Source organism: Mytilus trossulus, chromosome 11, assembly GCF_036588685.1.
Source record: "Mytilus trossulus isolate FHL-02 chromosome 11, PNRI_Mtr1.1.1.hap1, whole genome shotgun sequence".
NCBI classification, from domain to species: Eukaryota; Metazoa; Mollusca; class Bivalvia; order Mytilida; family Mytilidae; genus Mytilus; species Mytilus trossulus.
Genome location: NC_086383.1, coordinates 63,096,295 through 63,121,486, shown reverse-complemented (window position 1 = coordinate 63,121,486; position 25,192 = coordinate 63,096,295). Strand labels below are relative to the sequence as shown.

The window sequence follows — 25,192 nt, the reverse complement described above, 5'->3', positions numbered from 1 at the left end:
GGAATTACAGAGTTTTTAGTCAATTGAGACCAGGAAAACTGGCATTCTCGGTAAATTGATACCAGGAAAACTCGCATTATCAGTCAAATGATGCCAGGAATTACGGAGTTCTCAGTCAATTGAGACCAGGAAAGCTCGTATTATCAGTCAAATGATATCAGGAATTACGGAGTTCTCAGTCAATTAAGACCAGGAAAACTGGCATTCTCGGTAAATTGATACCAGGCAAACTCACATAATCATATAATCAGTCAAATGATATCAGGAATTACGGAGTTCTTAGTCAATTGAGACCAGGAAAGCTGGTGTTCTCAGTAAATGAAGACCAGGAAAACTAGCATTCTCAGTCAATTAAGACCAGGGAAATTGGCATTCTCAGTAAATGAAGACCAGGAAAACTGGCGTTCTCAGTCAATTATGACCAGGAAATCTGGCGTTCTTAGTCAATTAAGACAAGCTAATGAGGCCCCTAAGCCTTCCTTAAATGAATATGACTGGGTTAGGGTGGAATATGTAAAATCTAGTCATATTGATTATTAATAAATGAAAACTTTCAGTAGTTTTTTTAAAAGGCATTGCATCTTTAGCAATAAACTCTCATAACTATTATAATTTTTTAAGGTATGGAAATTATAATTTTGGTATCAAATGGTCAAATTAAATGTACTTCAATTGGGAAAATATTGCATCAATTTTATTTCAAAATGATATGCTCATGAATACTTCACGAGTGATAAATACATGTACTCTAAATAGACACAATCAATAATCAACGATAATAGGCAGAAATATTCATCGAATAAAAATAAAACTTTTATCAATTACTGAGTTGCATCGGATAGAAATCCACCTTATGTAAATAGTTATCAAAGGTACCAGGATTATAATTTAGTACGCCAGACGCGCGTTTCGTCTACATAAGACGCATCAGTGACGCTCATATCAAAATATTTATAAACCCAAACAAAGTACAAAGTTGAAGAGCATTGAGGATCCAATATTTCAAAAAGTTGTGCCAAATACAGCTTAGGTAATCTACGCCTGGGATAAGAAAATCCTTAGTTTTGCGAAAAATTCAAATCTTTGTAAACAGGAAATTTATAATAATGACCACATTATTGATATTCACTGATATATACTAGGCTGGTGATACCCTCAGGGATGAAACGTCCACCAGCTGTGGCATCTACCCAGTGGTGCAAAACATCTGTAAACTTATTTTGTATAAAAAAATATCTATGCAGAGTCTGTAACAGATTGGAAATTGATTTTATATAAGAAACCTTAAAACACAGACCAATATTCTTTGATATCGAATTTGAATGTTCCAAAACCAATCAAAGTCTTACATATGTACATGTATACTTTTACTTGCATATGATAAGGTCGATTTCTATCCCAAGCAGCTCAAATATACTTTCACTTGCATAAGGTCAATTTCTATCCCAAGCAGCTCAACTATACTTTACTTTTTATTTTTTTGAGAAGTGATCTTGATAAAGATTGATGGATAAAATTATCTTTGACGACAAAATTAACCATAAACAACATAAAAGATGAAACAATGGTATCTTGTTGAACAAGGTATTTCTTCACGACTTTATGATCTTTAAAAATACTTTATTTATTTGTGCTGAAAGAAGAATAATTTACCTTACATTAAAAAACAGCAAAACAATGGTTATTTTTCTTTATCCATGTGGAGCTAACTCCAATTACCCTCCCCTGTCATAAACTATCCCTAGAACTGATGATAAATAAATCATGTGATTTGTGTAAAAAAACAATCTATTGATTCAAAAATTTTTCTCGAAAATGGCTAAGACAAATAATGATTTAATCATTATATTTATAACACAATAAAAACAAAAACATTAATAAACAATCCCAAAATAATAAATGTTAGAACTAAAAAATATTTTCTTGGTTGCTCTAATTTACATATTTAAAATCACTATCATTCAAGTGTTTTATCAAACAATCATATGACAAATGATACCAAGAAGTAAAATGACAATATACATTTGTTATTTACATATTAAAATTATAGATCAAATAATATTTATACACCAAAACTTTATTGAATGTAAAATTGTTTATTAAAAAAAAAAAAAGCTATTTATTTCCAGTTTTCATTGATACACTACTTAATTAAAACCCTCCCCACTTCCACATTTCTTAATATTACATTATACACAGATGCATTTCAGAAATTTAATGCATTCTGGGTAATATTTTCAAAAGTATATACTAAAATTGTAACCTGTCAAAAACATCTTAAACAAATTTTCCAAAATTTCTTTTGAATCCTGTTCATATCTGTTTAACAAAATTTAATAATTTAATCAAATCACCAGTAAGGGCTGTTCCAGAAAATACTATGCCCCCCCAGGGAAGGCAATTTTTTAAAATATTATGTGGGTGGTTGTATTTGAAATACCAAAATGCAAAGGGAGTGCTGTTCTAATTAAATTTTATTTCTGTGGGTGGTGGGGGTTAAAAAAAAGTGCTGTCCCTGGGGGGACATAGTATTTTCTGGAACAGCCCGAAGTTTACTTTAATATTATGCTTTGACTAGACACAAGACATATATTTTCTAATTAAACTAAAAAGGACTGAAAACCACACAAATCACATCCTGTTTACATAGAAACACATAACAGAACATATATTTATTTAAATCCACAATTATAAATCTTTAAATGCTCAGCATTTTATTATACAATAAATGCAAATTTTTCAAATGACAACTTTAAAACATGATATTTTAACAACAAATTCTGTTTCCACGACAATAATTTGACTAGACAAACTTTTATACACCTATTTTTCAAAATCAAAATGTCACTGCAAAATAGCAAGAGAAAACACAGATTTTAGAAAAAGAAAAATAATGGTTGAAATGGTACATAGAAAAAAAATCTTAAATACAAAAGATTTGAATAGTAGTTAAATAATTTAACAATGTATTGCTAATTCAAAACACGTATTTGCAAAATATATCAGATTATTGCCTTTTGCCTGGTAATTTTTTCTTAAAGACAGCAGTAATATCTTTTACACACCATGAACATATCTTAATTTTTCTTGGAGAATATATAGTAAAAAAAATCCCCCTTCATTTTCCTTTTGATTTTAGATAAAAGAGACATAATTCACATTGTTCATTTATATTAAAAACTTATAATTCATGATGATGGGAGTTTTTAACGACGTTGACTGGCTATACAGCCCTTGCACGGTCAGCTATAAAATAATTCTTATGGCAGTCATTTTTATATTGGTACAGGGCATTAGACCAAGGGTAAGCCTATTCTAATGAGTAACTGACATACGCCAGTCTGCACCAAAAACTCTTTCAACTACTAGTCTGAAGACCAATATTAAGACATTTTTCTTATTTGTCCAAACATTGTTTTGCATAAAAACTCACTACTCAAAAAGAAATTTTACTAGTCTGGGGCATCGGACTAGTGGCTAACAGTGCAGACTGTACACCTTATAATTTGAATGGTTGATTTCCTAGCTAATTTGCTCAATGATTGGATTAGGTCTTAAATTCCCCAGGTCAATGCTAGGCTGTACAATCAAGTGCTGACTAAACACACTTACCACAAAATTTACAAATGAACTCAGCATTACAGGCAGCCTATCAGTCATAAAACTTTCAGAACTCAAAACATAAAATTCAGAAAAAAAGGTTAGATACTTAAGGTATCTTGTTATATCTATAGAAGAAGCAATCACAATTTAACAAAATAAAAAATGCAGGGAAACCACATGTTTCATATCAATTCTTTCTCACTGTAAGAGATCTACATATTAAAGATTCAATCATATGGAAGACTGATGGATTGCATATTTATAGATAACCTTTGAACTTTTGTGATTGTCCCAGGCATATATGCTATTTAGTATTTTCATTTATAAGTATACACAGTTTTAAGAAATAAGTTTTTCAAAACTTATGTAATTGCGAATTATCTTCCACTAGTGCAAGAGTTATTGCTCTTGAGTAAAAAGTATATATCTATATATACTGTAAACCAACTTATTGTTTGCAGATACTTTCTTTCGCTTTTATTCCTTACCAGCCCTTTTACAGCTATTTAATTTCACTATTTTCAAATTTGCTTGATGTATTAAATAAGTAAAGATAAAATTTTTTACATATTTGTGATGATTCATAATCGCATTATTTCTCTCAATCTCTGCTTGCAAAAGTCGTGAAAAAAAATCATTCGCGAAAATAGTTTGGTTTGCATTATTTTTTTTTATTAATCTGGCCTTTTCATGTAATAAATCTTATTGGTATAAAAAGATTTTTTCTAAAAAAATGCACTGTGCTGATTTTTACTACATTTCAAAATCAAATACTCTTCCATTTTTTATCACATGTATAATATATACAGAATCATACTGTCAAAATTTAGTTTATATGAATTTTTGTCTATTTTTCTTAGCGTCTATAGCCTCTAAAATTGGCTGTCGCTTGGCTTGATATCTGGCTCGGAGTTCATCTATCTCTCTCTCCATTTCAGGGTCAAGGTCAGCTAACCTGGCCTCTAGTTCTTCATACTGCAAGTTTCTTAACTGCCAAAACAAACAGATTAAATGTAATAAAAGTTAAAAAAAAAAAATGGACATTTCAAGAAATCATAGTAAAGTTTATTAAGACTAACAGCAGGAAAAAACATTGCATATTCCATAACAAATGTATGTAGTTATACCATTCAACAAAGAGAAAAGCATACATTTACAGCAAGTTGTAAAGATAAAGTGTAAGATGAAAAGACTTACAAAATGCATACTATCAAAAAGCATGCTCAGATAGGAAAAAGGGTTATGTCCCTTATATCACAATTAGGACAATTTATAATTATCTCCCTTTTTTAGCCTCCTTTTTTTGGAACCTTAGTATTAATGCAGTATGGTTTGGTGTAAATTTATTGCTGTGGTTTGAGAAAAAAATAAAAGGAAATTTGGGGTTTTTCATAAATAGAACAGCTTGACACAAAATAAACAAGCCTCAATTAGCTATCACAAGAATTTGAAGTAACCTAAGAATTCACATCACAAGGTTTTCCCCTTTTGCTGCTGTACAGTATTCACAAAACTGTTATAGCCTACCAACTGGTAAGGGTATATCTCAATGTTGAAGGTTGTATGGTAACCTATAATTCCTTACATCCAGTTTATTTGAACTTTGGTGGAAAGTGTCTCATTTACATTCATACCACATTTTCTTATTTCTTCATTGTCAATGAATCTGAAAACATATATACACTGTATAGCATATTCACCCTGCCAGATTTTTGTAGAAAGCTCTGATTTGTTTCCCATGAAAAATGCAATGAAATTTCAACCATAGCCATTATGTGTTAAATGTATATACTGTAAATTCAGAAATTAATGCGAGGTTTTTATTATTGCGAAAAATGCGACTGAGTTATAATCGCAATAATTTAAACAATTTAACAGGATTTTTCTCAAAATCCTAAAAATTAAAATCGCATTTAAGTCTTAAATGACAAAATCGCAATAATAAATGCACGCAATAATTTCTGAATTTACAGTATATAAAAAGTATCGATGAATCTGAACCTGCATCTCACTGTATGGCATGTTCACATGAAAACTGAGAAAAATGTGATGGAATTTCATGGCACCTACAGAGGGAGGAAAAACCATATACACTGTTTCTCCCTTGGAATGGAGTATAATAAGAAGGCTGTTATCATTCCTGAAATTAAAGAATAAAATATTCTGAATACTCACAAATTCAAAATCGCCATCAATGAAAGACCGTTGGAAGTGATGAGGGGGTGTGGCTGTTTTTGGCGACATTGATGGTGGCGCTATCTGCTGAGGTTGTTGTGTTGGTTTAGCTACAGGTTGTTTTTCTTTATCGTTCTTCTCAAAATGGTCAAGATAAGATGGACGATATTCATCCTTTCCAGCAGTGGCTGTCCCATGACCTGAAAATTTGCATTAAATATTTTTTTCCGATTTCTATAATATTTTCTTGGAGATTTTTCTAGTACAAATTGAGATTATTGGCTTCAGATCTCAAATATTATGATGACTAAATATTGAATTAATAAGCCAGTGACTACATATGATTATTTATATAAAAATAACATCACACAATATGAAATGAATAGAAAGATAGAACAGCAAACAACATATTTTTATGATCAACTATGCATTCTTCATTCCAGAAGACAAAAGTATCAATGAATATTGAGAACTGTGGATTCAATTATTTTCCTAGGTGTCAAATTTTGAGGATTAAAACAAATTGTATTTCTATAGACATTTCATATCATGGATTTGCCAAATCTGCATTTGAGTTTATCATGTTATTAAATTTTTATTACTTCGTTGAACTAAATATTCATAGTAAAACATTACCCAAGAAATCCATGAAAATTATGAATCCAGAGTATATGAAATGATGTATTTTCTTGGAAGATGAAGAGAGACATGAGATGTGCCACCATGCTTTATCATACAAAAACATTAACATCTTACGTTTCATTGTTCCGTCGTCTTCGCTGTCTTCGTTTATCACCATGGTACCAAGTTCTGACTCGACCAAGGTCCCTACTGTGCCATTAGTACTGGAACCTGAAAAATATATTGCAACCAACAATAAATCAATCAATGTAAAATATATTGAAAATGAAGAGTTATCATTATTTATCCCCTAAAATTGCAAACAATGAAAATATAAAATAGAAATCACTGCCAAGACAGACTATAGCATTAACATGAAAAGAAGTATTTGAAAAATTTAATGAAAATTAATACATATTATCATAATTCACATAAAAAATATCCTTATGTCATTGTTGTAGACATCAAGTTACTTATACAATTTATTACCTATATTTTTTTAATTTTGTTAATTACTTTAAATTGCATGTATTATTACTTCAATTTTTTGAAGGATTGACAAAATTGAAAAAGCTTTTTAAATTATTGTGATTTCAGGAAATCTGCATATATAGATATATGTATCAGACATCATAATGCCTGCTCTTTTTATTGTGATACTCGCCAGGTCAAATTATTTGTGCTAATAAATATCTAGCAATATATTTCAGTATTGACAGTTTGAGAGAAAAGGTGACTATATAAATAAGGCCGTTAGTTTTCATGTTTAAATTGTTTTACATGGTCATTTCGGGGCCTTTTATAGCTAACTATGCGGTATGGCTTTGCTTATTGTTGAAGGCCCTACATGACCTAAAGTTGTTTATTTCTTTGTCATTTTGGTCTCTTGTGGAGAGTTGTCTCATTGGCAATCATACCACATCTTATTTTATATGTAAAAGTATTATTTAAGGTGGTACCCAACACTTGCACTAAAATTAATTGGCTCGTTTAATTTTCATCAAATTTTGTCAAAGTACTTACTTTGACACTTTAACAAAAATATAAAAATTTCATAAATTTTGAACCAACCGTTTTGTCAGAAAAATTACACTGGTTGTATAGCAGTTTGACAAACACCAATTTTGATCTTTGAGAAGCTTAATATTCCTTTTACAACACAACGTAATTAAAACGTTTAACTGACTTTACAGAGTTATCTCCCTGTAGTGTAAGGTACCACCTTAAGATGTGAATTTTAAGTTACCTTGTGATTTCATTGTATCATTGTCACCTCTGACCATTGTCCCTCCACCCTCTAATTCATCTTCTCCCTCCTGATAAAACACACATAAAACAAACATTTATAATTTCTCTTTGTAACATTTTTCATTATTAAACAAACATTTTCAAAAATGAAATTTAATGTTTAACTATTCTGTCATAACATAGAAAGTAAAGGAAAAACACAAAAAAATTGATCCAACAAATCAAAGGAGGACTACTTCCATACAAGCTTCTCTTAGCTAGTTTATTTGTGTTGAAATTTGTCTACATCATATAATAATTTGTTTGAAGAGTTATAAACTTTCAATGTTATTTTTTATTGTGGTGTATATTTTTCTTTAAGATCCATTTCATGTACACCAGATCATCTTCACCCTCTTGGTAAAACAGACATTTGTATTTGTAGGTTATTTGTAATGAGTTTAAAAAGAGAAAACCTTTCAATGACATTTTTAAATATGGTGTATATTTTACTTTTAGATCCATTTCTTTTGTTCCAGATTTCAGTGGTTTGACAATGTTTAAATTTGTGGGTTATATGAATTAATACGAAATCAGCAAATTAAGACATAAATTATCTTTTGGATTTTACTGTAAGAGGCTATTTAATAGACCTTATAGCAATTTGGAAATCTTGGACTATTAACCTCATATTACAATCACTTTTCTATTTGTGGCGTCCGATATTTGCTTTTGTGATGTCAAAATTTTACTGGAACCTTTATGATATCCAATTATGACAGACAAATAGTGATAAGGTGTATTGATACTAGTCTTAAATATTATTAAATTGATATAATAATTAATCCACACAATTTTCTAAAAAAAAAACCAGAAAAATGTTCCGTTAATATTTGGAAAACCCCTTACCGAATCATCTCCATTTGTTGTTATGCCTGCCTGCATTTCAAGTATTTCTCTAGCTTCTTGTATCATCTTTTGTAATGTTGTTCTGGGATTTGCTGCCTTTACAAACTCATGCTGAAAATAAATAGGATATATAGATATAAAGTTCTCTTCTCTAGGCTAATATATCTGTCAAATATATATAAACATTGGGAATCAAGAATGTGTGCCCATGTGGAGCAGGATCTGCTTACCCTTCCGGAGCACCTGAGATCACCCCTAGTTTTTGGTGGGGTTCGTGTTGTTTATTCTTTAGTTTTCTATGTTGTGTCATGTGTACTATTGTTTTTCTGTTTCTCTTTTTCATTTTTAGCCATGGCGTTGTCAGTTTGTTTTAGATTTATGAGTTTGACTGTCCCTTTGGTATCTTTCGTCCCCCTTTAATAGGTCATATCTTACCACAAGAGGGTTAGAAATCACATCTTCAGTGTTAAAAGGCTAGTGATCGACAAAGATTTATTTTCTACTTATACCCACTCTACCCTAGACAACATGTGTAATAGTATTGAATTCAATTTACATACAGGGCTTCATCTACATCAGCATTTCAAACTTTGTGACTGAGCATTTACAAGAAACAAGACTGTAAAATAAGAAATTATTGCTTGCATTTATTATTGCAATTTTTGAAAATTGCCAATAATGGGAGATTAATTATTAACTAATAATTCCAGAAAAACATGCATACATTGAGTATTATGAATTAGATATCAAAAATATAAGTTTTTATAATTGTGATATTCACTCAGTCATATTATTGGCATTAATAAAATTTCATACTAGTTTCTGTATTTATAATTTATGTTTTTTAATCCTTTCAACTTGACTCGTCTCATTTACCAATGACCCATGTACAGTGATATAAACATCAATTTTGTGGTAAGAATATATCTTTATGTTGGAAAATTCATTAATTGATTGTGACTATTTGTGGAGGTCAGTTTTTAATGGTGAAGAAAGTTTTGAATTTGAATATGAAGTTAAATAGCCCAATATTATAAATATTTAAATAAGCTATAGAAAGTCAAAGTTGGCAGATGATGATTAAAATGGTGTAAAAAACATAATTAGTTCCATGATATGTCTTCAACACAATCTCCAAAACCAGATTGAATGCATAGATCCAGCATGGCTGAATCAAAATATAATATCCAACAATTAATAATAAATCTTAAGTTATTTTAGTAGTTATCTCCCCTTCACCATTTACACTAAAGATATCATACCTCCATGAGCTCCTCAGCTGTTGTTCTGAGTTCTGGGTTCTTTACGAGGCATTTAGAGACAAAATCTATAAATTCTGTTGACCATTTATCTGGGTTCCTGAAAGACGGTGGTGGCTTGGTAGGTATCATAAATATAGCCTGGAAAATAAATTGTATAGTCAGTTTTGACTAACGGTTCAATATTTACAAAAAAAAACTTTGATGATTTATAAAATTGAATTATATATTTTTATTGGCTGTTCAATGCAGTGCAATTGTGTATAGTAAGTACTATTATCCTCCCTTCAGACACAACATAAACAATATGTGATGCAAATTTGGCTCCTACCAGATTTTCATTTCATTCATATTTTTAGAAAGGATGTGATTAAAGCATTACTGGGTACAAAATGTATTATTATTTTTTACAATATTGGACCTTTTTTTAATCTTAAATTTCTATTTTAAAATTTTGAAATATTAAACTAAAAATTTGTAAGGGTTCCACGGAACCCAGTGTCTCGCCTACTTTTGCTGTAAATCGCAGGCTCAACAAAAATAAGGAAAAAATCAATAAAAAAAATCCTCTTGATACTATCTTTTGATTGTAAGAAGCTTCTGTCCAAGTTTGGTAAAAATCTAGGATAGTTAATGAATCTAATAAATGTTTTGAAAACTTTAGCTGCAAACTGTATGTAATATTAACTGGAAGAAAATCTAAGCCCATTTAAAAGTAAAATACAGAAAAAATGGAGTTATTTTTACAAAATTTACTTCTGATACTATCTTATGATTATAACTAAGCTTCTGTCCAAGTTTGGTACAAACCCAGGATAGTTTAAGAAAGTTATTAAAATTTTAAAAACTTTAACCGCAGAGTGAATGTAATGTTCCCCAACAGCAAAACGTAAGTCCATTTAAAAGTAAAATACGGAAAAAATGGATTAATTTTTTAACAAAATTTACTTCTGGATACTATCTTATGATCATAAACAAGCTTCTGTCCAAGTTTGGTACAAACCAAGGATAGTTTAAGAAAGTTATTAAAATTCCAAAAACTTTAACCACAGAGTGAATGTTATGTTTCCCCGCAGAAAAAACTAAGTCCATTTATAAGTAAAATTCGGCAAGAATGAAATTTTATTTTTACAAAATTTACTTCTGGATACTATCTTATGATCATAAACAAGCTTCTGTCCAAGTTTGGTAGAAATCCAGTGTAGTTTAAGAAAGTTATTAAAATTTCAAAAACTTTAACCAAAGGGTGAATATTTGTGGACGCCGCCGACGACGACACCGACGACGACGGAAAGTAGGATCGCTTAGTCTCGCTTTTTCGACTAAAGTCGAAGGCTCGACAAAAACATACAATATAAGAACCAATGTATCACAAAATCTCTTATGGTTTTAAAGACTTCATATCTAAGCATTAATACTTTTTACTATGTAGTCAAATTAATCGAATCAAGTATGTTTTTCTGATACACACAATAAAAAAAGAAGTACCGTACTTCAAAAAACTGAACTAAAATGTTTTTCTTGTAATGTCGTAACTTACTCTCATAGGATGTATATCTCCATATGGGGGTTTCCCTTCTGCCATTTCTAATGCTGTTATACCTGTAAAATATTATAATAAATCTTCTTCATTTTTATATGTCATGGTAAATAATTTCTATAGAGCTTGTCAATTCGCCGTTTTAGAATCTAATACATCCTGGGTAATATTTTCAAAAGCGTACACCAAAGCGTTTTGATTGGTTTAAAACATTATAAACAATGGAAATTCAACCAATGACGTAACAATATTTTCACTTTGGGGTACGAACAATGAAATTACCCATGATGCTTAAGATTTTAAAACGGCCAATTACTCATGGAAAGTCTGTCTTACAAGTATTCAACTACAACTTTATATACCCACAGTTAAATTGGACTAAATAAACTACTATGGATAAATAACTGAAATTTACTTCTGAAAATCATATAACAAAGTCTTCAAGAGATGGTACATTATAAGACAACAGGGAGACAACTTCGTAAAAATCAGCTGAAAATTCTATTGTTTAGGAAATATAACACTTCTCAATGATCAAAGTTAGTGTTTGTCAAGCTGCTATATATATATCAAATGATTTTTTCCAATGAAGTGGATGGTTCAAGTTTAAAAAAAAAAAATATGTTGTCAAAGGGTTAAAGTAAATATTTGGGCAAAATTTTATGAAAATTAACATAACAGGGAGATTACTCTGTAAAAATCAGTTGAACCTTTAAACCCATGAAACCCAGCTTTCTTGTTAAGGAAATATTAACATTGTGTATTAAGCTTCTCAATGATTAAAATTAGTGTTTGTTAAACTGATATATATTCTAAGTCACAGTTGTAAAAGTATAAATATTTGGTGGAAATTTATGAATATTAAACGAGCCGAATAAACTTTTGTCTAGGTGTTTGTTAATTACAGAGGACTTCATACCTAAACTCCATATATCTGCCACACAATCGTAGCCTATCTCTTGTATAACCTCTGGGGCCATCCAATATGGGGTCCCTATCACAGTATTTCTTTTGGCCATTGTATCCTGAAATAAATATCAACCAAGCTATTATAGAGTTAAGTTAATTCACTCAAATGCAAGTGATAATTCATTGGAGCTTATATTGATTGTAGTACAGATTGATCCTGTATGCAAAATACTGTATAGTATTATTTTCACGTGTGTAAAATTCCTTGATTTTCATAGAATTATTTACCAGTGTACACAATATTTTGATTATTATTTTGGCAGTCAAAACTTTATTACAATAGATTTGTGCACTTTTAAATTGTTGGATATTATTCTGTTGATTTTGTTTTATTTTTGTGAAAATCAGAAACTAGAGGCTCCAAAGAGCCTGTGTCGCTCACCTTGGTCTATGTGAATATTAAACAAAGGATGCATTTGAATTCATGACAAAATTGTGTTTTGGTGATGGTGATGTGTTTGTACATCTTACTTTACTGAACATTCTTGCTGCTTACAAACATTCTATCTATATTGAACTTGGCCTAAGAGTTTCAGTCGAAAATGTTAATTAAAATTTACAAATTTTATGAAAATTGTTAAAAATTGACTTTAAAGGGCAATAACTCCTTATGGGGTCAATTGACCATTTAGGTCAAGTTGACTTATTTTTAAGTCTTACTTTGCTGTACATTGTTGCTCTTTACAGTTTATCTTTATCTATAATAATATTCAAGATAATAACAAAAAACAGTAAAATTTCCTTAAAATTACCAATTTAGGGGCAGCAACCCAACACAGGTTGTTCGATTCATCTGAAAATTTCAGGGCAGATAGATCTTGACCTGATAAACAATTTTACCCAATGTCAGATTTGCTCTAAATGCTTTGGTTTTTGAGTTATAAGCCAAAAACTACATTTTACCCCTATGTTCTATTTTTAGCCATGGCGGCCATCTTGGTTGGTTGGCTGGGTCACCGGACACATTTTTTAAACTAGATACCCCAATGATGATTGTGGACAAGTTTGGTTTAATTTGGCCCAGTTGTTTCAGAGGAGAAGATTTTTGTAAAAGATTACTAAGATTTACGAAAAATGGTTAAAAATTGACTATAAAGGGCAATAACTCCTAAAGGGGTCAACTGACCACTTTGATTATGTTGACTTATTTGTAGATCTTACTTTGCTGAACATTATTGTTGTAAACAGTTTATCTCTATCTATAATAATATTCAAGATAATAACCAAAAACAGCAAAATTTCCCTAAAATTACCAATTCAGGGGCAGCAACCCAACAACAGGTTGTCTGATTCATCTGAAAATTTCAGGGCAGATAGATCTTGACCTGATGAACATTTTTACCCAATGTCAGATTTGCTCTAAATGCTTTGGTTTTTGAGTTATAAGCCAAAAACTGCATTTTACTCCTATGTTCTATTTTTAGCCGTGGCGGCCATCTTGGTTGGTTGGCGGGGTCACGCCACACAATTTTTAAACTAGATACCCCAATGATGATTATGGCCAAGTTTGGATTAATTTGGCCCAGCAGTTTCAGAGGAGAAGATTTTTGTAAAAGTTAACGACGACGGACGCAGGACGACGACGGACGCCAAGTAATGAGAAAAGCTCACTTGGCCCTTTGGGCCAGGTGAGCTAAAAAATAAAACCCTGTAAAAATAACCTACTTTGCAGTATTTACTACAACATTTACAAGCAATAACAATTTTAACCGAATATATAGCTCTTGGAACTTTTGATGGAACTGCATAATTAATAAAAGTTTATCAAATATAGAACTTCTGATCAATCTGAATTACATATTGAGAGGTTATTATCCTTTTAAAAGTAAAATTACAAAAATACTGAACGTCAAGGAAAACTTAAAACAAAAAGTCCCGTTAGGAATGGCAGTGTCAAAATCTCAAACACAACAATTGAATGGAAAACAACTCTCAAATTCCTGATTTTGAACAGAAATTCTCTTATAAAGTAGAAAATGGTGGATTTACGCTGGTTTTATAGCTAGTTCAACCTGTCACTTAAGTTGGATTTCTGTAATGAAAATGTTTGGTCTCAGCATGATAGTCTACAATTTAGAAATTCAGAAGCGAACCCATAATATAAGTACTGTAAATTCAGAAATTATTGCAATGTTATAATTATTGCAAAAAAATGCGACAGGATTATAATTGCAATAACTTAAACTTAAACAGGGTTTTTCTCAATATCGCTAAAATTAAAATCACATTTTAGTCTAAAATATCAAATTCGCAATAATAAATACATGCAATAATTTCTGAATTTACAGTAGTATAGTATAACTTACTGTTAATTGACCTGCCACACCAAAGTCTGCCAACTTGGCATGCCCCACAGTGTTCAGCAATATATTTCCCGCTTTTATATCTCGGTGAATTTTTCGTCTGGAATGCAGATAGTTTAAACCATGTAATGTGTCCAACATCAGCGTAGCTATCTCATCTTCTGTTAACTATAAATATAATCATTTTTAAACTTTAATATAATCAGATAATATATATACTGAAATAAGTAATATTTTGTGGAAACTTAGGTCTTTAATTCATGAGGGGCCTGATGGGTTATTTTCGTTCTTTGTAATCGGTGCATCTTCGCTATCCTGATCTGTTTTTCTACAGATTTTTTTTTATATTTTCGTGATATGTGATCATGGAATTTTATTTTCTGTGAATCATGATTGACAAAAAAAATAACTCCTGAATCGTGATGAGATCCCTCCCACTCCCCCATCAGGCCCCTCATTTATGTTTAGACCTTTGGCTTTGTAGATTACTAGATTCTATAAAATTAACAACTATTTGTAACACCCCTATAAACCAGGACAATTTTCATGTCAGGGTTTGTTAATGTGACAGGGTGTGGAATTGACTGGTTTTGTTAGTTGTGTTGAGAATGAAGTTTCAATGAGACAACAGCCTGACTAAAACAGCAGACGTCAGAAATATGTAATTGTAGGATAGGATGCATACATAAATATGGTGTAATGTCTAATATAATTTCTGCCAATATAGGCACACCTCTTCTGAGTAGTTTAGGATCCACCACATTCATTGTACATTAATTATTTAATAACAATTGATTATTCTTATGCAATTCATTTGTAACAATAATTTTTCATTGGATGTTGACAGATACTTTGAAGGGGTAAATTCTACCAGTTCTATCAGTCCACAACTAAGAAATCCACCATTTCGAGATCCTTTTTTTTTGGTATGTAATTTCTCACAAGATAAACATGAATATAAAAAAGAAGATGTGGAATGAATGCCAATGAGACAACTCTCCACAACAGACCATGAAAGTCACATTTTGACACTCTCAAAATGTCATTTGACACCAAAATATTTGTTAATTGGTATTTATTTTAATACATATATGCTTCATTAGAATGGACATAACTTGATTTTACTGTTAACACTCTCAAGTTAAACTCAATTTGCTACAGTAAAATCTATGTTTTAAAAAGACCGAGCTAAAAATACAATACAGTAATCTCCTAATTTTTTTGACTGCATTTCATTTGCCCACATTTCATATCACTCACAAACCTCTCTTCCTTAAGTGCCAGTCTGCCTAAGAATCAGGCAGTGGTGAAAACATGACCAAAAAAACCCACCCAATTTGACATTGATTTCAGTTCATAAAATGTAGTTATGCACAAAAATAACATTCATTCCCGATTTCTGTTCTGGTAATAGAAGATACAATTTGGTTGAAATGCACTAGAAATTAACGAATAAGGGGAGATAACTCCGTGATTTGCTATCATTCTAACCAATTTTCTAACCAAGTTATTTGATATTACCAGACACACACAAACGAAAGACAAATTATTTTTAACTCAGGATGATGGTTAGTCTTAAATAGCATGATTAGCTCGGTGGGTTTTTTCTGACCATGTTTTGATTTTTACCTAAATTGCCTGATTCTTACAAAGACTGGCACTTAATAATTAAGTCTCCTGGTTTCAGCCAGGAGTTTAGGTCCAAATATAAACACTAAAAACTAAAGATTAGGTGCTCCGGAATTCGGGTAAGCAGTTCCTGCTGCCGAGGAAGGGAAAAATTATGTGAGTACATGTATCACTTCTCTTAAAAATCTTATCAATGGTTTACTAGAAAAATATAACTAGCAATTTTTTGTTAAATAGAAAATAATTCTACATTTTCTAAAGTAATCTAAGTATAAGTATGCACTCTATAACTAAATACAGTTCCAAATAAAATTTGTAATATAATTTTGAGAATAATTTAAGAATTTATCAATGGCACTATTTCATGGGAGATAACTCAATTTCATAAAATATTGCCAATAGCTGTTCATTTTTAAATGAAAAATGAACAAATTGATACCCAATTTATATAATTCCAAGGCTGTTAGTTGGCATCAGAATAGATGAAGAAGCGCATCTATTTTGAAAGGGCAAATATCAACTTTTTGATATGGGACCAGCTCTGACGTCCCACAGGCCCCAGCTTGTCTGGCATCTCAGACTAGTAAAAGATCTACACTTTAATTGAAAGTATATATGCAAGTTATCTAAATCTACACTTTTTATTGTCATGTTTCTCTGTTTTAATGTTCATTTTGAGCTCAAAAAAGGTATTTGAAAAACTGAAATCAGATAAAACTGGGTTTTTTTTTAGGGATTGGCTTCCCGTCTGACACACTCAGTTTAGAGGCCTACAAACTTCCACAGTGTAAACCTGCATTGATAACTATTGATCTTGTTTATTATTGAAACACTACTTCCCTTTGCAGGTCCAGTTCAAATATAAAAAAAAGTTATGCATTTTTGGTCAAAATTACATGTTTTAAACTACTGTACATAGCAAGATCAGTTTCACTCTGACCTAAGAACTGCTGTGGTAAATGTTTTCACTGGGACGTCTTCTCTACATGCAGACTACAGATGGATAAATCTGTCAGCATCCCTTGTTCTTCCAGGGCAAGAAATGGGACGTAAAATTGGCAAAATTGATGCTTTTTGCACCTGATAACCAACTTGGTGCAAAAGATTTATCTCATGATAATACTTACAGTTTTATTGCGTAATCTCATTATATCTGATACAGATCCTGCTCCACAATATTCCATTACGATCTGAAAATATAAACAAAAAGTAAAGGCTTTTCAAACTAAATCTGTCTTCTGAATTTTGCATGCAAGTCACACATGTCTTGTAAAAGTTTTCATTCAAACAAAAATATGGTGCTAAAAATGAATGCAAAGAAGATTAAAGGTAAAACATTCAATGGTCATGATGGTATCCAAACAAATCAAGATACTTGAAAATGGGCATTTACAGGTTACCATGGTAACTGTACACTAGTCTAGAAAGTCTTATGGCCATCATTTTCTTGTTTTCTTTTTAAAATCAATGTTGGGCCCTTTATACATGTAGCTTGCTGTTCAGTGTGAACCAAGGCTCCAGTCTGTGTTGAAGAAAGTACTTTAAACATTGTGACTTGGATGGAGAGTTGTCTAATTGGTACTCATACCACATCTTCTTATATCTACTTAATATAATAACTGTTTTTTATCTAAAGTCTTCAAGCAATTGCAGGGTGAGTTAGGTCAGCTTAATTTTCAAAAGTTGGAAATTGTAATTAATGTGACAACCTTTGAGAATAACTTACCCATAAGTCTGTGTTTTTGAAGTAACTTCCATAATATTTAACTATGTATGGACTATCACACTGTTGCATGATGGATATTTCTTTAATGATTTCCTGTAGATCAGTATCCACTGGTACCTGTTTGATGGCCAGAACCTGACCTGATTCTTTATGGAGGGCTTTATATACACTGCCATAGGACCTTTAACAACAAAGTTTAATTAGTTTTCTCGTTCAAATTGTTTAACATTTGTTTTTTCGAGGCCTTTTATAACTGATTTTGCAGGCTTTGTTCGTTGTTTAAGGCTTTACAGTGACCTATAGTTCTTAATATCTGTTTCATTTGGTCTCGTGTGGAGAGATGTCTCCTTGGCAATCATATACCATATCTTCTTTTTTATATATGGACCATAATTTGGTATTCAGCCTTTGGTTTCTTTTTGTATCCTTTTTTATAAGTTCTAAAATTTTAACTTTTATTTTGTGGGTTGTGTTGGTGTTAGAATAGTATGAATGGAACAATTGAGTTTTTCGAGAAAAAATTAATACATTTTGATTCACCGTTTACGTGACATGAAACCAAACAGGAAACCAATCTTTATTTTCTTTATTTTGCACAATATAATTTAAAAGGCATAAATAAACACCATTACTAGTGTTACTTGCTTCATGTTAATATTTAAAATCTATTTTCAATGTTATATTAAAGTTTTTTTCAAACCTGACAGGAAACCATAAGAAACCAAAAGCATTTTTTTAGTTTTATTTTATTGCAAAATCTGCTTAAAATAATCTGAACAGTATACTTTTTCTTAAAATCCATCTTAAATGTAACAGTATTATAAAACTCCTAAATATGTGCTTGTTTTGAAATCAATTAGTACAATTTATTCAGAATTTTCCATATTTTCTTCATTGATACAGGATACCATAATCGTTGTATCTTGATGTTTAAGCCAAAAAAAATGTATTTATATTTGGTTTTGATATTCCAGTTATATACAATGTATTCCAAATCATTGGCAATGTAACATTCTTTAAATCAAGTAAAGTAAAAAACTTTTAACTTGGAATTAAAATCTTTAAAATAGGCACAATGTGATACTTGTGACCTGTACACCATCTACATGGTTTCCACATTTTAACCTACTTTAGTGGGCTAAAATCAATAAAGTACTTCCTTTCAAGTCATGCATGGTAAAAGTTTACTTCTCCTTTGACAAGTTTATTGCGTTTCTGATAAGTGTTTGCAGAACATGAATAAAAAATATTAATTAAAAACTGTGACAAAGATTCCAACTTTGTACATTCCAAGTGTAACTGTATATTAACATGTATTTTTTATTAAATTATATTTTTTCACCTAAAATATCCAGTAATATTTACTGATGAAGTTAAATCAATCCAACGAGCATTGGTACAATGATAAGAGACGTAATTTCGATTGATTTTTCCAAGGACTCTTCACGTCATTATCGGGAAACGAAGTGTGTTCTAACGTCTGTCAAATATGAAATCGATTTTGTCAAGTCATTGGGCATTTATTTTCACACAGGATCGTATGTAACATTATGCACATACCAAAAATAACAGACCACCGGCGCAACCTCTTTGACAATTGTATTTTCCTCTTTTAAACAAGACGAAACAAGTCTACAGATTATGTTTGCTAACATCCCTTTGGAAACAAAAACAATGTTTAGACCTAGTATTTCGTACATCCGGCCGTAATGGCGTTATCACATGTTAGTCACATGTTTCACGTATGACCGGAAATGATTAGAACTTAAGGACAAAAACAATTTTAATAAATAACTGGACTTCTGTTTCGTGTGAAATGTAACGCATAACGATAACGTAATTTTCTTACTTAATTATTAAGAAGTTTAAAACAAGAATGTAAATCATCTCGGATTTACCTGTTTGAACATCTCGATAGAGTTCATATTTGCATATTGTTTTTAAGAATTCTATTACAACAAAGCAGATTACATCATCTAAAAATTGCGTTACGAAATCGGACACAAAAATCACGCCACTGTTCTTACATCTGCTACATAAATACTTATAGTTCTCGTCATTTTCTTCTCACTATTCTTATTGGTTGATGTTCTTTGTTATTTGAAAGCAAAAATTAAGAATTTGCCTGTGACGATTATCAATAAATCAGTCAGCGTTATGCTCTTCGGAAGCAAAAAGTAATGCGAGAAACGACACAAAAATACGGTTGTAGAATCTTTGAAATTCGTATATTTTATTTTTTTTTCTAGGGAAGAGTAGCATACACTTGTATGTTGATAAAAATAATGGCATCTTTAGATGTAGTTACAACTTTTCTTACAGTAATTCACATTTTATCACTTTTCTATAGTTATAGGAAACGGAGCCCAATAGCAAATTATGGTCCATATACATGAACACACACAAAATGAAGTCATTCCTAATTTGAACATAATAATACCTAAAGACCTCAATAAAAGATTTGAAACTTATAAAAGAAATTATTATAAGAAGATCAAAATTAAAATTGATGATTGAGCTTTCATGCTACAATGTAAGTAGACCCCCACAATTGACTCAGAGTATACAAAAGAACAGAGAAAAAGGCACACAAATAACATTTGTACATCTATAACACATTAAAACAATGTCAAATTCATTATACATCTTAAAATAATATTTTGATTCAAATTGTTAAAAGACCTATGCATTTAATTAAGATATGTTAGATTTCATTTTTTTTTGTATTTGCCTATTCTATGTATTCATTCTATAACAATACAAAATGCAATAAGAACAATAAAGAATTTCTTTTTCTCAAGTTTAATTTTGCAAAAGCTACCTATCAGAAGTAATTGGTCAATTTGTTCTTGCCCTGAACATGCTGAATATATACATTGTAGGAATGACACATTTTCACGAAATGTTGGGTTTCCCCGTTTGAATGGTTTTACAATAATATTTTTTTGGTGCCCTTTAGAGCTTGCGGTTCCTTGTGAGCCAATGCTCCATGTTGAAGATCGTAGCTTGACCTATAATGGTTTACTTTTTATATACTGTTACTTGGATGGAGAGTTGTCTCATTGGCACTCATACCACATCTTCCTATATCTATTTACATTTACCACTAGATGTTCAGCCAACAATTACAATCAAGGCCATAAAAAAGAATAGGTGTGTTTGCCCTAACCATGCTAACCCTACCTACATGTACCCAGAAAACACATTGTAGCTGCCTACTCAAAATCTTTTTTTGTTCCGATGTGAAAATATTTTTTTTTATTCAGATAAGCATGAAGACTTGTACCCACCTAACATGTCTAGTGCTTAAATTTCTCTGCAAAAAAAAATAAGAATGCCTACCTACCTACCCACTTTCTCAATGTTTGGGTAGGATTTGGGCAAACCACAATATTATTAAGTGTGGCCTAATCTTTAGCATGTTTATTTTATTGACACATTTAAGTATTTTATAAAATTGCTATAGTGGAAGTTTAAGGTAAGTGTTAATTGTAGACTGTAAATAAAAATGAGTTTCCTACCCTCTTCCTATTTTACAAATAATATCAAATACTTCATCAGGTGGTTTGGCTAAACTTTCATCACTTAGTTTGGTCAGCTCACTACAATATACAACAATATGTATTACAATACATTATTGCAATATGAAAGCATGAAATACAACAATGAAGTTTCCATTTCATAATAGTAATTTTTATCATGCTGATGAGACAATATTTGAGTACATTATGAGTCTCTGACAGCCATGACAGCTGTAAAATGGATGTTACAATGTATGTCAAGGAAACTTCTTTTTTTTTAAATCATTATAGACATAATAGACATAAAATATTATGACTTCAACATGTTCAATAATTTAATTAAATTGCAACAGTATTTGCTAGTTGTATTTAAAATGTAAAGAATAATGCTTTTTTATTCTTCTGTCAGACAATCATCATGAACATACATGTACATGTAGTGGCATACAGGGTAGCAAGTTTTGCCAGACCCATCAAAGATTACAAGACCTTTTTTTTCACTTAAAAATAAAATGACTCTTTTGAGTAAACAATTTTTATTTTTTTATTTTGTTAAATTATATTGTAATATGATATTCATATTCATAAACATTGTAGTTTACCATGTTTACTGTTATATTAACACAAAAATAATGATCCAAAAGTAATTCCTCAGTACAGGAGTACAATGTACTTTGACACCAGATAATCATGATCATGACCATAATCATTGCTTGCTTCATTTTGGTCAATTTCAAAATCTTACTCATAGTCTGAATCATTATCCCTACATATACAATGCACATCAACGTACATGAAATACTATAAATTCAGAAATTATTGCATGCATTTATTATTGCGAATTTGTCATTTTTGAAAGGGATGGTCCAGCCATTTAGAAAAGGGGGGGGGGGGGGGGGTTCCAACTATGTCCCCATTCAAATAAAATTGAGAATGGAAATGGGGAATGTGTCAAAGAGGCACCAACCCGACCAAATAAAAAACCACAACAGCAGAAGGTCACCAACAGGTCCTCAATGTAGCGAGAAATTCCCGCACCCAGAGGCATCCTTCAGCTGGCCCCTAAACAAATATATACTAGTTCAGTAATAATGAACGCCATAATAATTTCCAAATTTTACACAAGAAACTAAAATTAAAATAATACAAGACTAACAAAGGCAAGAGGCTCCTGACTTGGAACAGGCGCAAAAATGCGGCGGGGTTAAACATGTTTGTAAGATCTCCCTATCCAATGTAGAAAAGTAAACGCATAACAATAGGCACATTAAAATTCAGTTCAAGAGAAGTCCGAGTCTAATATCAGAAGATGTAAATGCATTGATCAGCCAAAAAAAAAGGGGGAGTTCCAACCCCTTGAACACCGCCCCCCCGGATCCGCCAATGTTAGACTAAAATGTGATTATAATTATTGCAATATCACGAAAAATCCTGTTTAATTCATATAAAAAAATTAAATGAGATTTAAAATTATTGGGATTATAACGTAACCCTGTCACAACTTTTTTCAATAATATAAACAATAATAAACCTAGCAATAATTTCTGAATTTATAGTACTGGAATTACTATCAGACAAGTCCTGTTAAATGCTTATATCCTGAACATCCTGACTAAAACTAGTAACAGTAGCTAAAGCTTGAAGTATCTGAGCGAGGTTGTTCATATACAGACTTGTTGGTACCAGGTTAGTAACACAGGTTCAAGCTCAACCGCCAATGACCACAGAAGATTATTTTAATATTTTACTTTTAGAGTGTCACTGATACTACATTTTCCATGTAAAATGCAGCCAAATAGTGCAGGTCATCCTGTTGTTGTCCATGTTGTAAACCAATCATGTGAGCCCCTCTTTCCATTTTGATCAAATTACCTATTGGGCCTCTTTTCCTTTTCATATAAAGACTGTAATGATAATCTAGGGAAGATCTTCTTTGGCTCAACTAAAATTGAGAATGGAAATGGGGAATGTGTCAAAGAGACAACAACCTGACCATAGGGCAGACAAAAGCAGAAGTCCACCAATTGGTCTTGATCAATGCAGCCAGAAACTCTCACACCCGGAGGCCTGGTTAGAGACTACCTTTATACATGTACATACATGTGAACCTCCCGACGGGAGTACAAAACTCCCGTTTTCAGGGGTCTCCTCCCGTCCTCCCGTTTAGGAGAAAAAACTCCCGTGTATGAAATATTTCATGAATGAAAATTTTCAGACGCCATATTTGATCATTTCTTACTACTGTACGGGTGTAATTGACACCTGTGTTACATTTTACCTGTACATCAAAGAAGATGTATAATTAATTGGCTTCACTTGACAGCTGGGGTGTCAAACATACTGGTAATCAACGATGTTTACCTCTGGCTAACTGCCGTTGTGTTATAAAAACGATGTGTATTGGGAATATTGAAATACATTTTTGTTACTTCCCTTTGTTTTATCCTGTTTTCAGTTATTTTGCTTTTAAAAATGTAAATTGTAAAAAGACTATAAATGATTAATATTTTAATCAAATAATCATAAAAGGATGTTGATTAAATGAATTTAAATGTTTTAAAACAAATAAAAAAATATAAATTTATAAATTATTTTAGCAATCTAGACCTCCTTTCAAGGATTAAACTAAAGTTTATATTATAAATCTGTTTATCACTTATGTGTCTGATATATACAATATATACATTTAGACTAATAAAAGTTCTAGTTAGTTTAATTGGGATTATTAAACCTTGGGTTTGAGAATTGAAGATGTTAGAATATATAAGATTTTATTGTGTAAGCTTGAAATAGCCAAACATTTTACAATCTTTAAAAGTCTTTTTATGTCGATAAAAAAACTCCTGATCTGAGTCCTAATCTCCTGACCAAAATTTCCAAATCTCCTGATCTGAGTTTCACAGTCCATCACATGTATGCATGTATCTCCAGGTCTACATCACTCTTCTCATTTTCTTTTTCAGGGCTGCGTACCATCCATCCAAGTATTTCAAATAATTATTACGTCTTGCAAGGCTTAATTTTTTTCTGGGATACCTCAGAAAAAGTTTATTACATGTATAGCCTTGCAATGCAAGACGTCTTTATTATTTGGACTACCATCCAAGCAGTTCACAGGTCCACCACTGTACAACCCAAAGTCCCACTGTCCAGTTCCTTGCCTATCACCTAGACATGTGACGGTTATCATTTGATCATACCCTGTCCCAACATCTAAACATCCATAAATTATCTGTAGATCTATCTAAAGCCATATAACCTGTGAACGAGCACAAGAAGACTGAAATTGGACTGAGACATCATGCTAACTTGAAACTTCTTTAAAATGTAACAGGATCTGTGTGTGTATCTGTTTGAAGTGATGTTTTGTCTTATTTATTTTTATAATTTTAGTTTGTGACAGCATCACATAAGGATGGTTTTATTATCTTCTTCAGAAGTCACAGACATGTTGAAGTAAAATTCTAAATGATCCTCACCTTTGATTACTCATTTTGAAGAATAAATGGTCTACTATCCGTCTGGATTCATGGAAAAAAGTTTTAAAGTGAAAACTATGAAAGTTCTGATGTTTTCGTCTTGTCCGGAAGTAAATCAGGAAAGTCGTTCGTGTTCAATGAAAAGCTTTTTCTACAGACACAATGTGTCATCTTTCAAACGTTGAAATGATTTTTTAAATAAGTTTCCGACAATTTGCCGACCTTGTCTGA

At 31.3% G+C, this 25,192-nt stretch overlaps 1 protein-coding gene across 2 annotated transcripts; it reads right to left on the bottom strand.

The window, feature by feature from the left end:
• Positions 1–672: 672 nt before the first annotated feature.
• Positions 673–25,119, bottom strand: LOC134691396 (serine/threonine-protein kinase 3-like). Of its 2 annotated transcripts, XM_063551919.1 has the most exons (13): positions 24,962–25,119; positions 21,483–21,563; positions 17,962–18,142; positions 17,363–17,425; positions 14,610–14,774; positions 12,254–12,359; positions 11,335–11,396; positions 9,798–9,935; positions 8,536–8,646; positions 7,646–7,715; positions 6,535–6,630; positions 5,779–5,978; positions 673–4,593 (listed from the first exon to the last, which is right to left on the bottom strand). In XM_063551919.1, the coding sequence occupies exons 1-13, from the start codon at positions 24,973–24,975 to the stop codon at positions 4,435–4,437; spliced, it is 1,446 nt and encodes a 481-aa protein (XP_063407989.1). In that variant the 5' UTR covers positions 24,976–25,119; the 3' UTR covers positions 673–4,434. The 2 variants fall into 2 exon arrangements, with proteins under 2 accessions (XP_063407989.1, XP_063407990.1); XM_063551920.1 differs by lacking the exon at positions 5,779–5,978 and having other exon boundaries at positions 4,428–4,593.
• Between the last annotated feature and the right edge of the window lie 73 nt (positions 25,120–25,192).

Coding starts and splice junctions, on each gene's coding strand:
- LOC134691396 (XM_063551919.1), bottom strand. Junction 14,775..17,362: donor TGAGATTACGCAATAAAACT/GTAAGTATTATC, acceptor TTATATTTATAG/TTAACAGAAGATGAGATAGC. Junction 11,397..12,253: donor GGCAGATATATGGAGTTTAG/GTATGAAGTCCT, acceptor AATATTTTACAG/GTATAACAGCATTAGAAATG.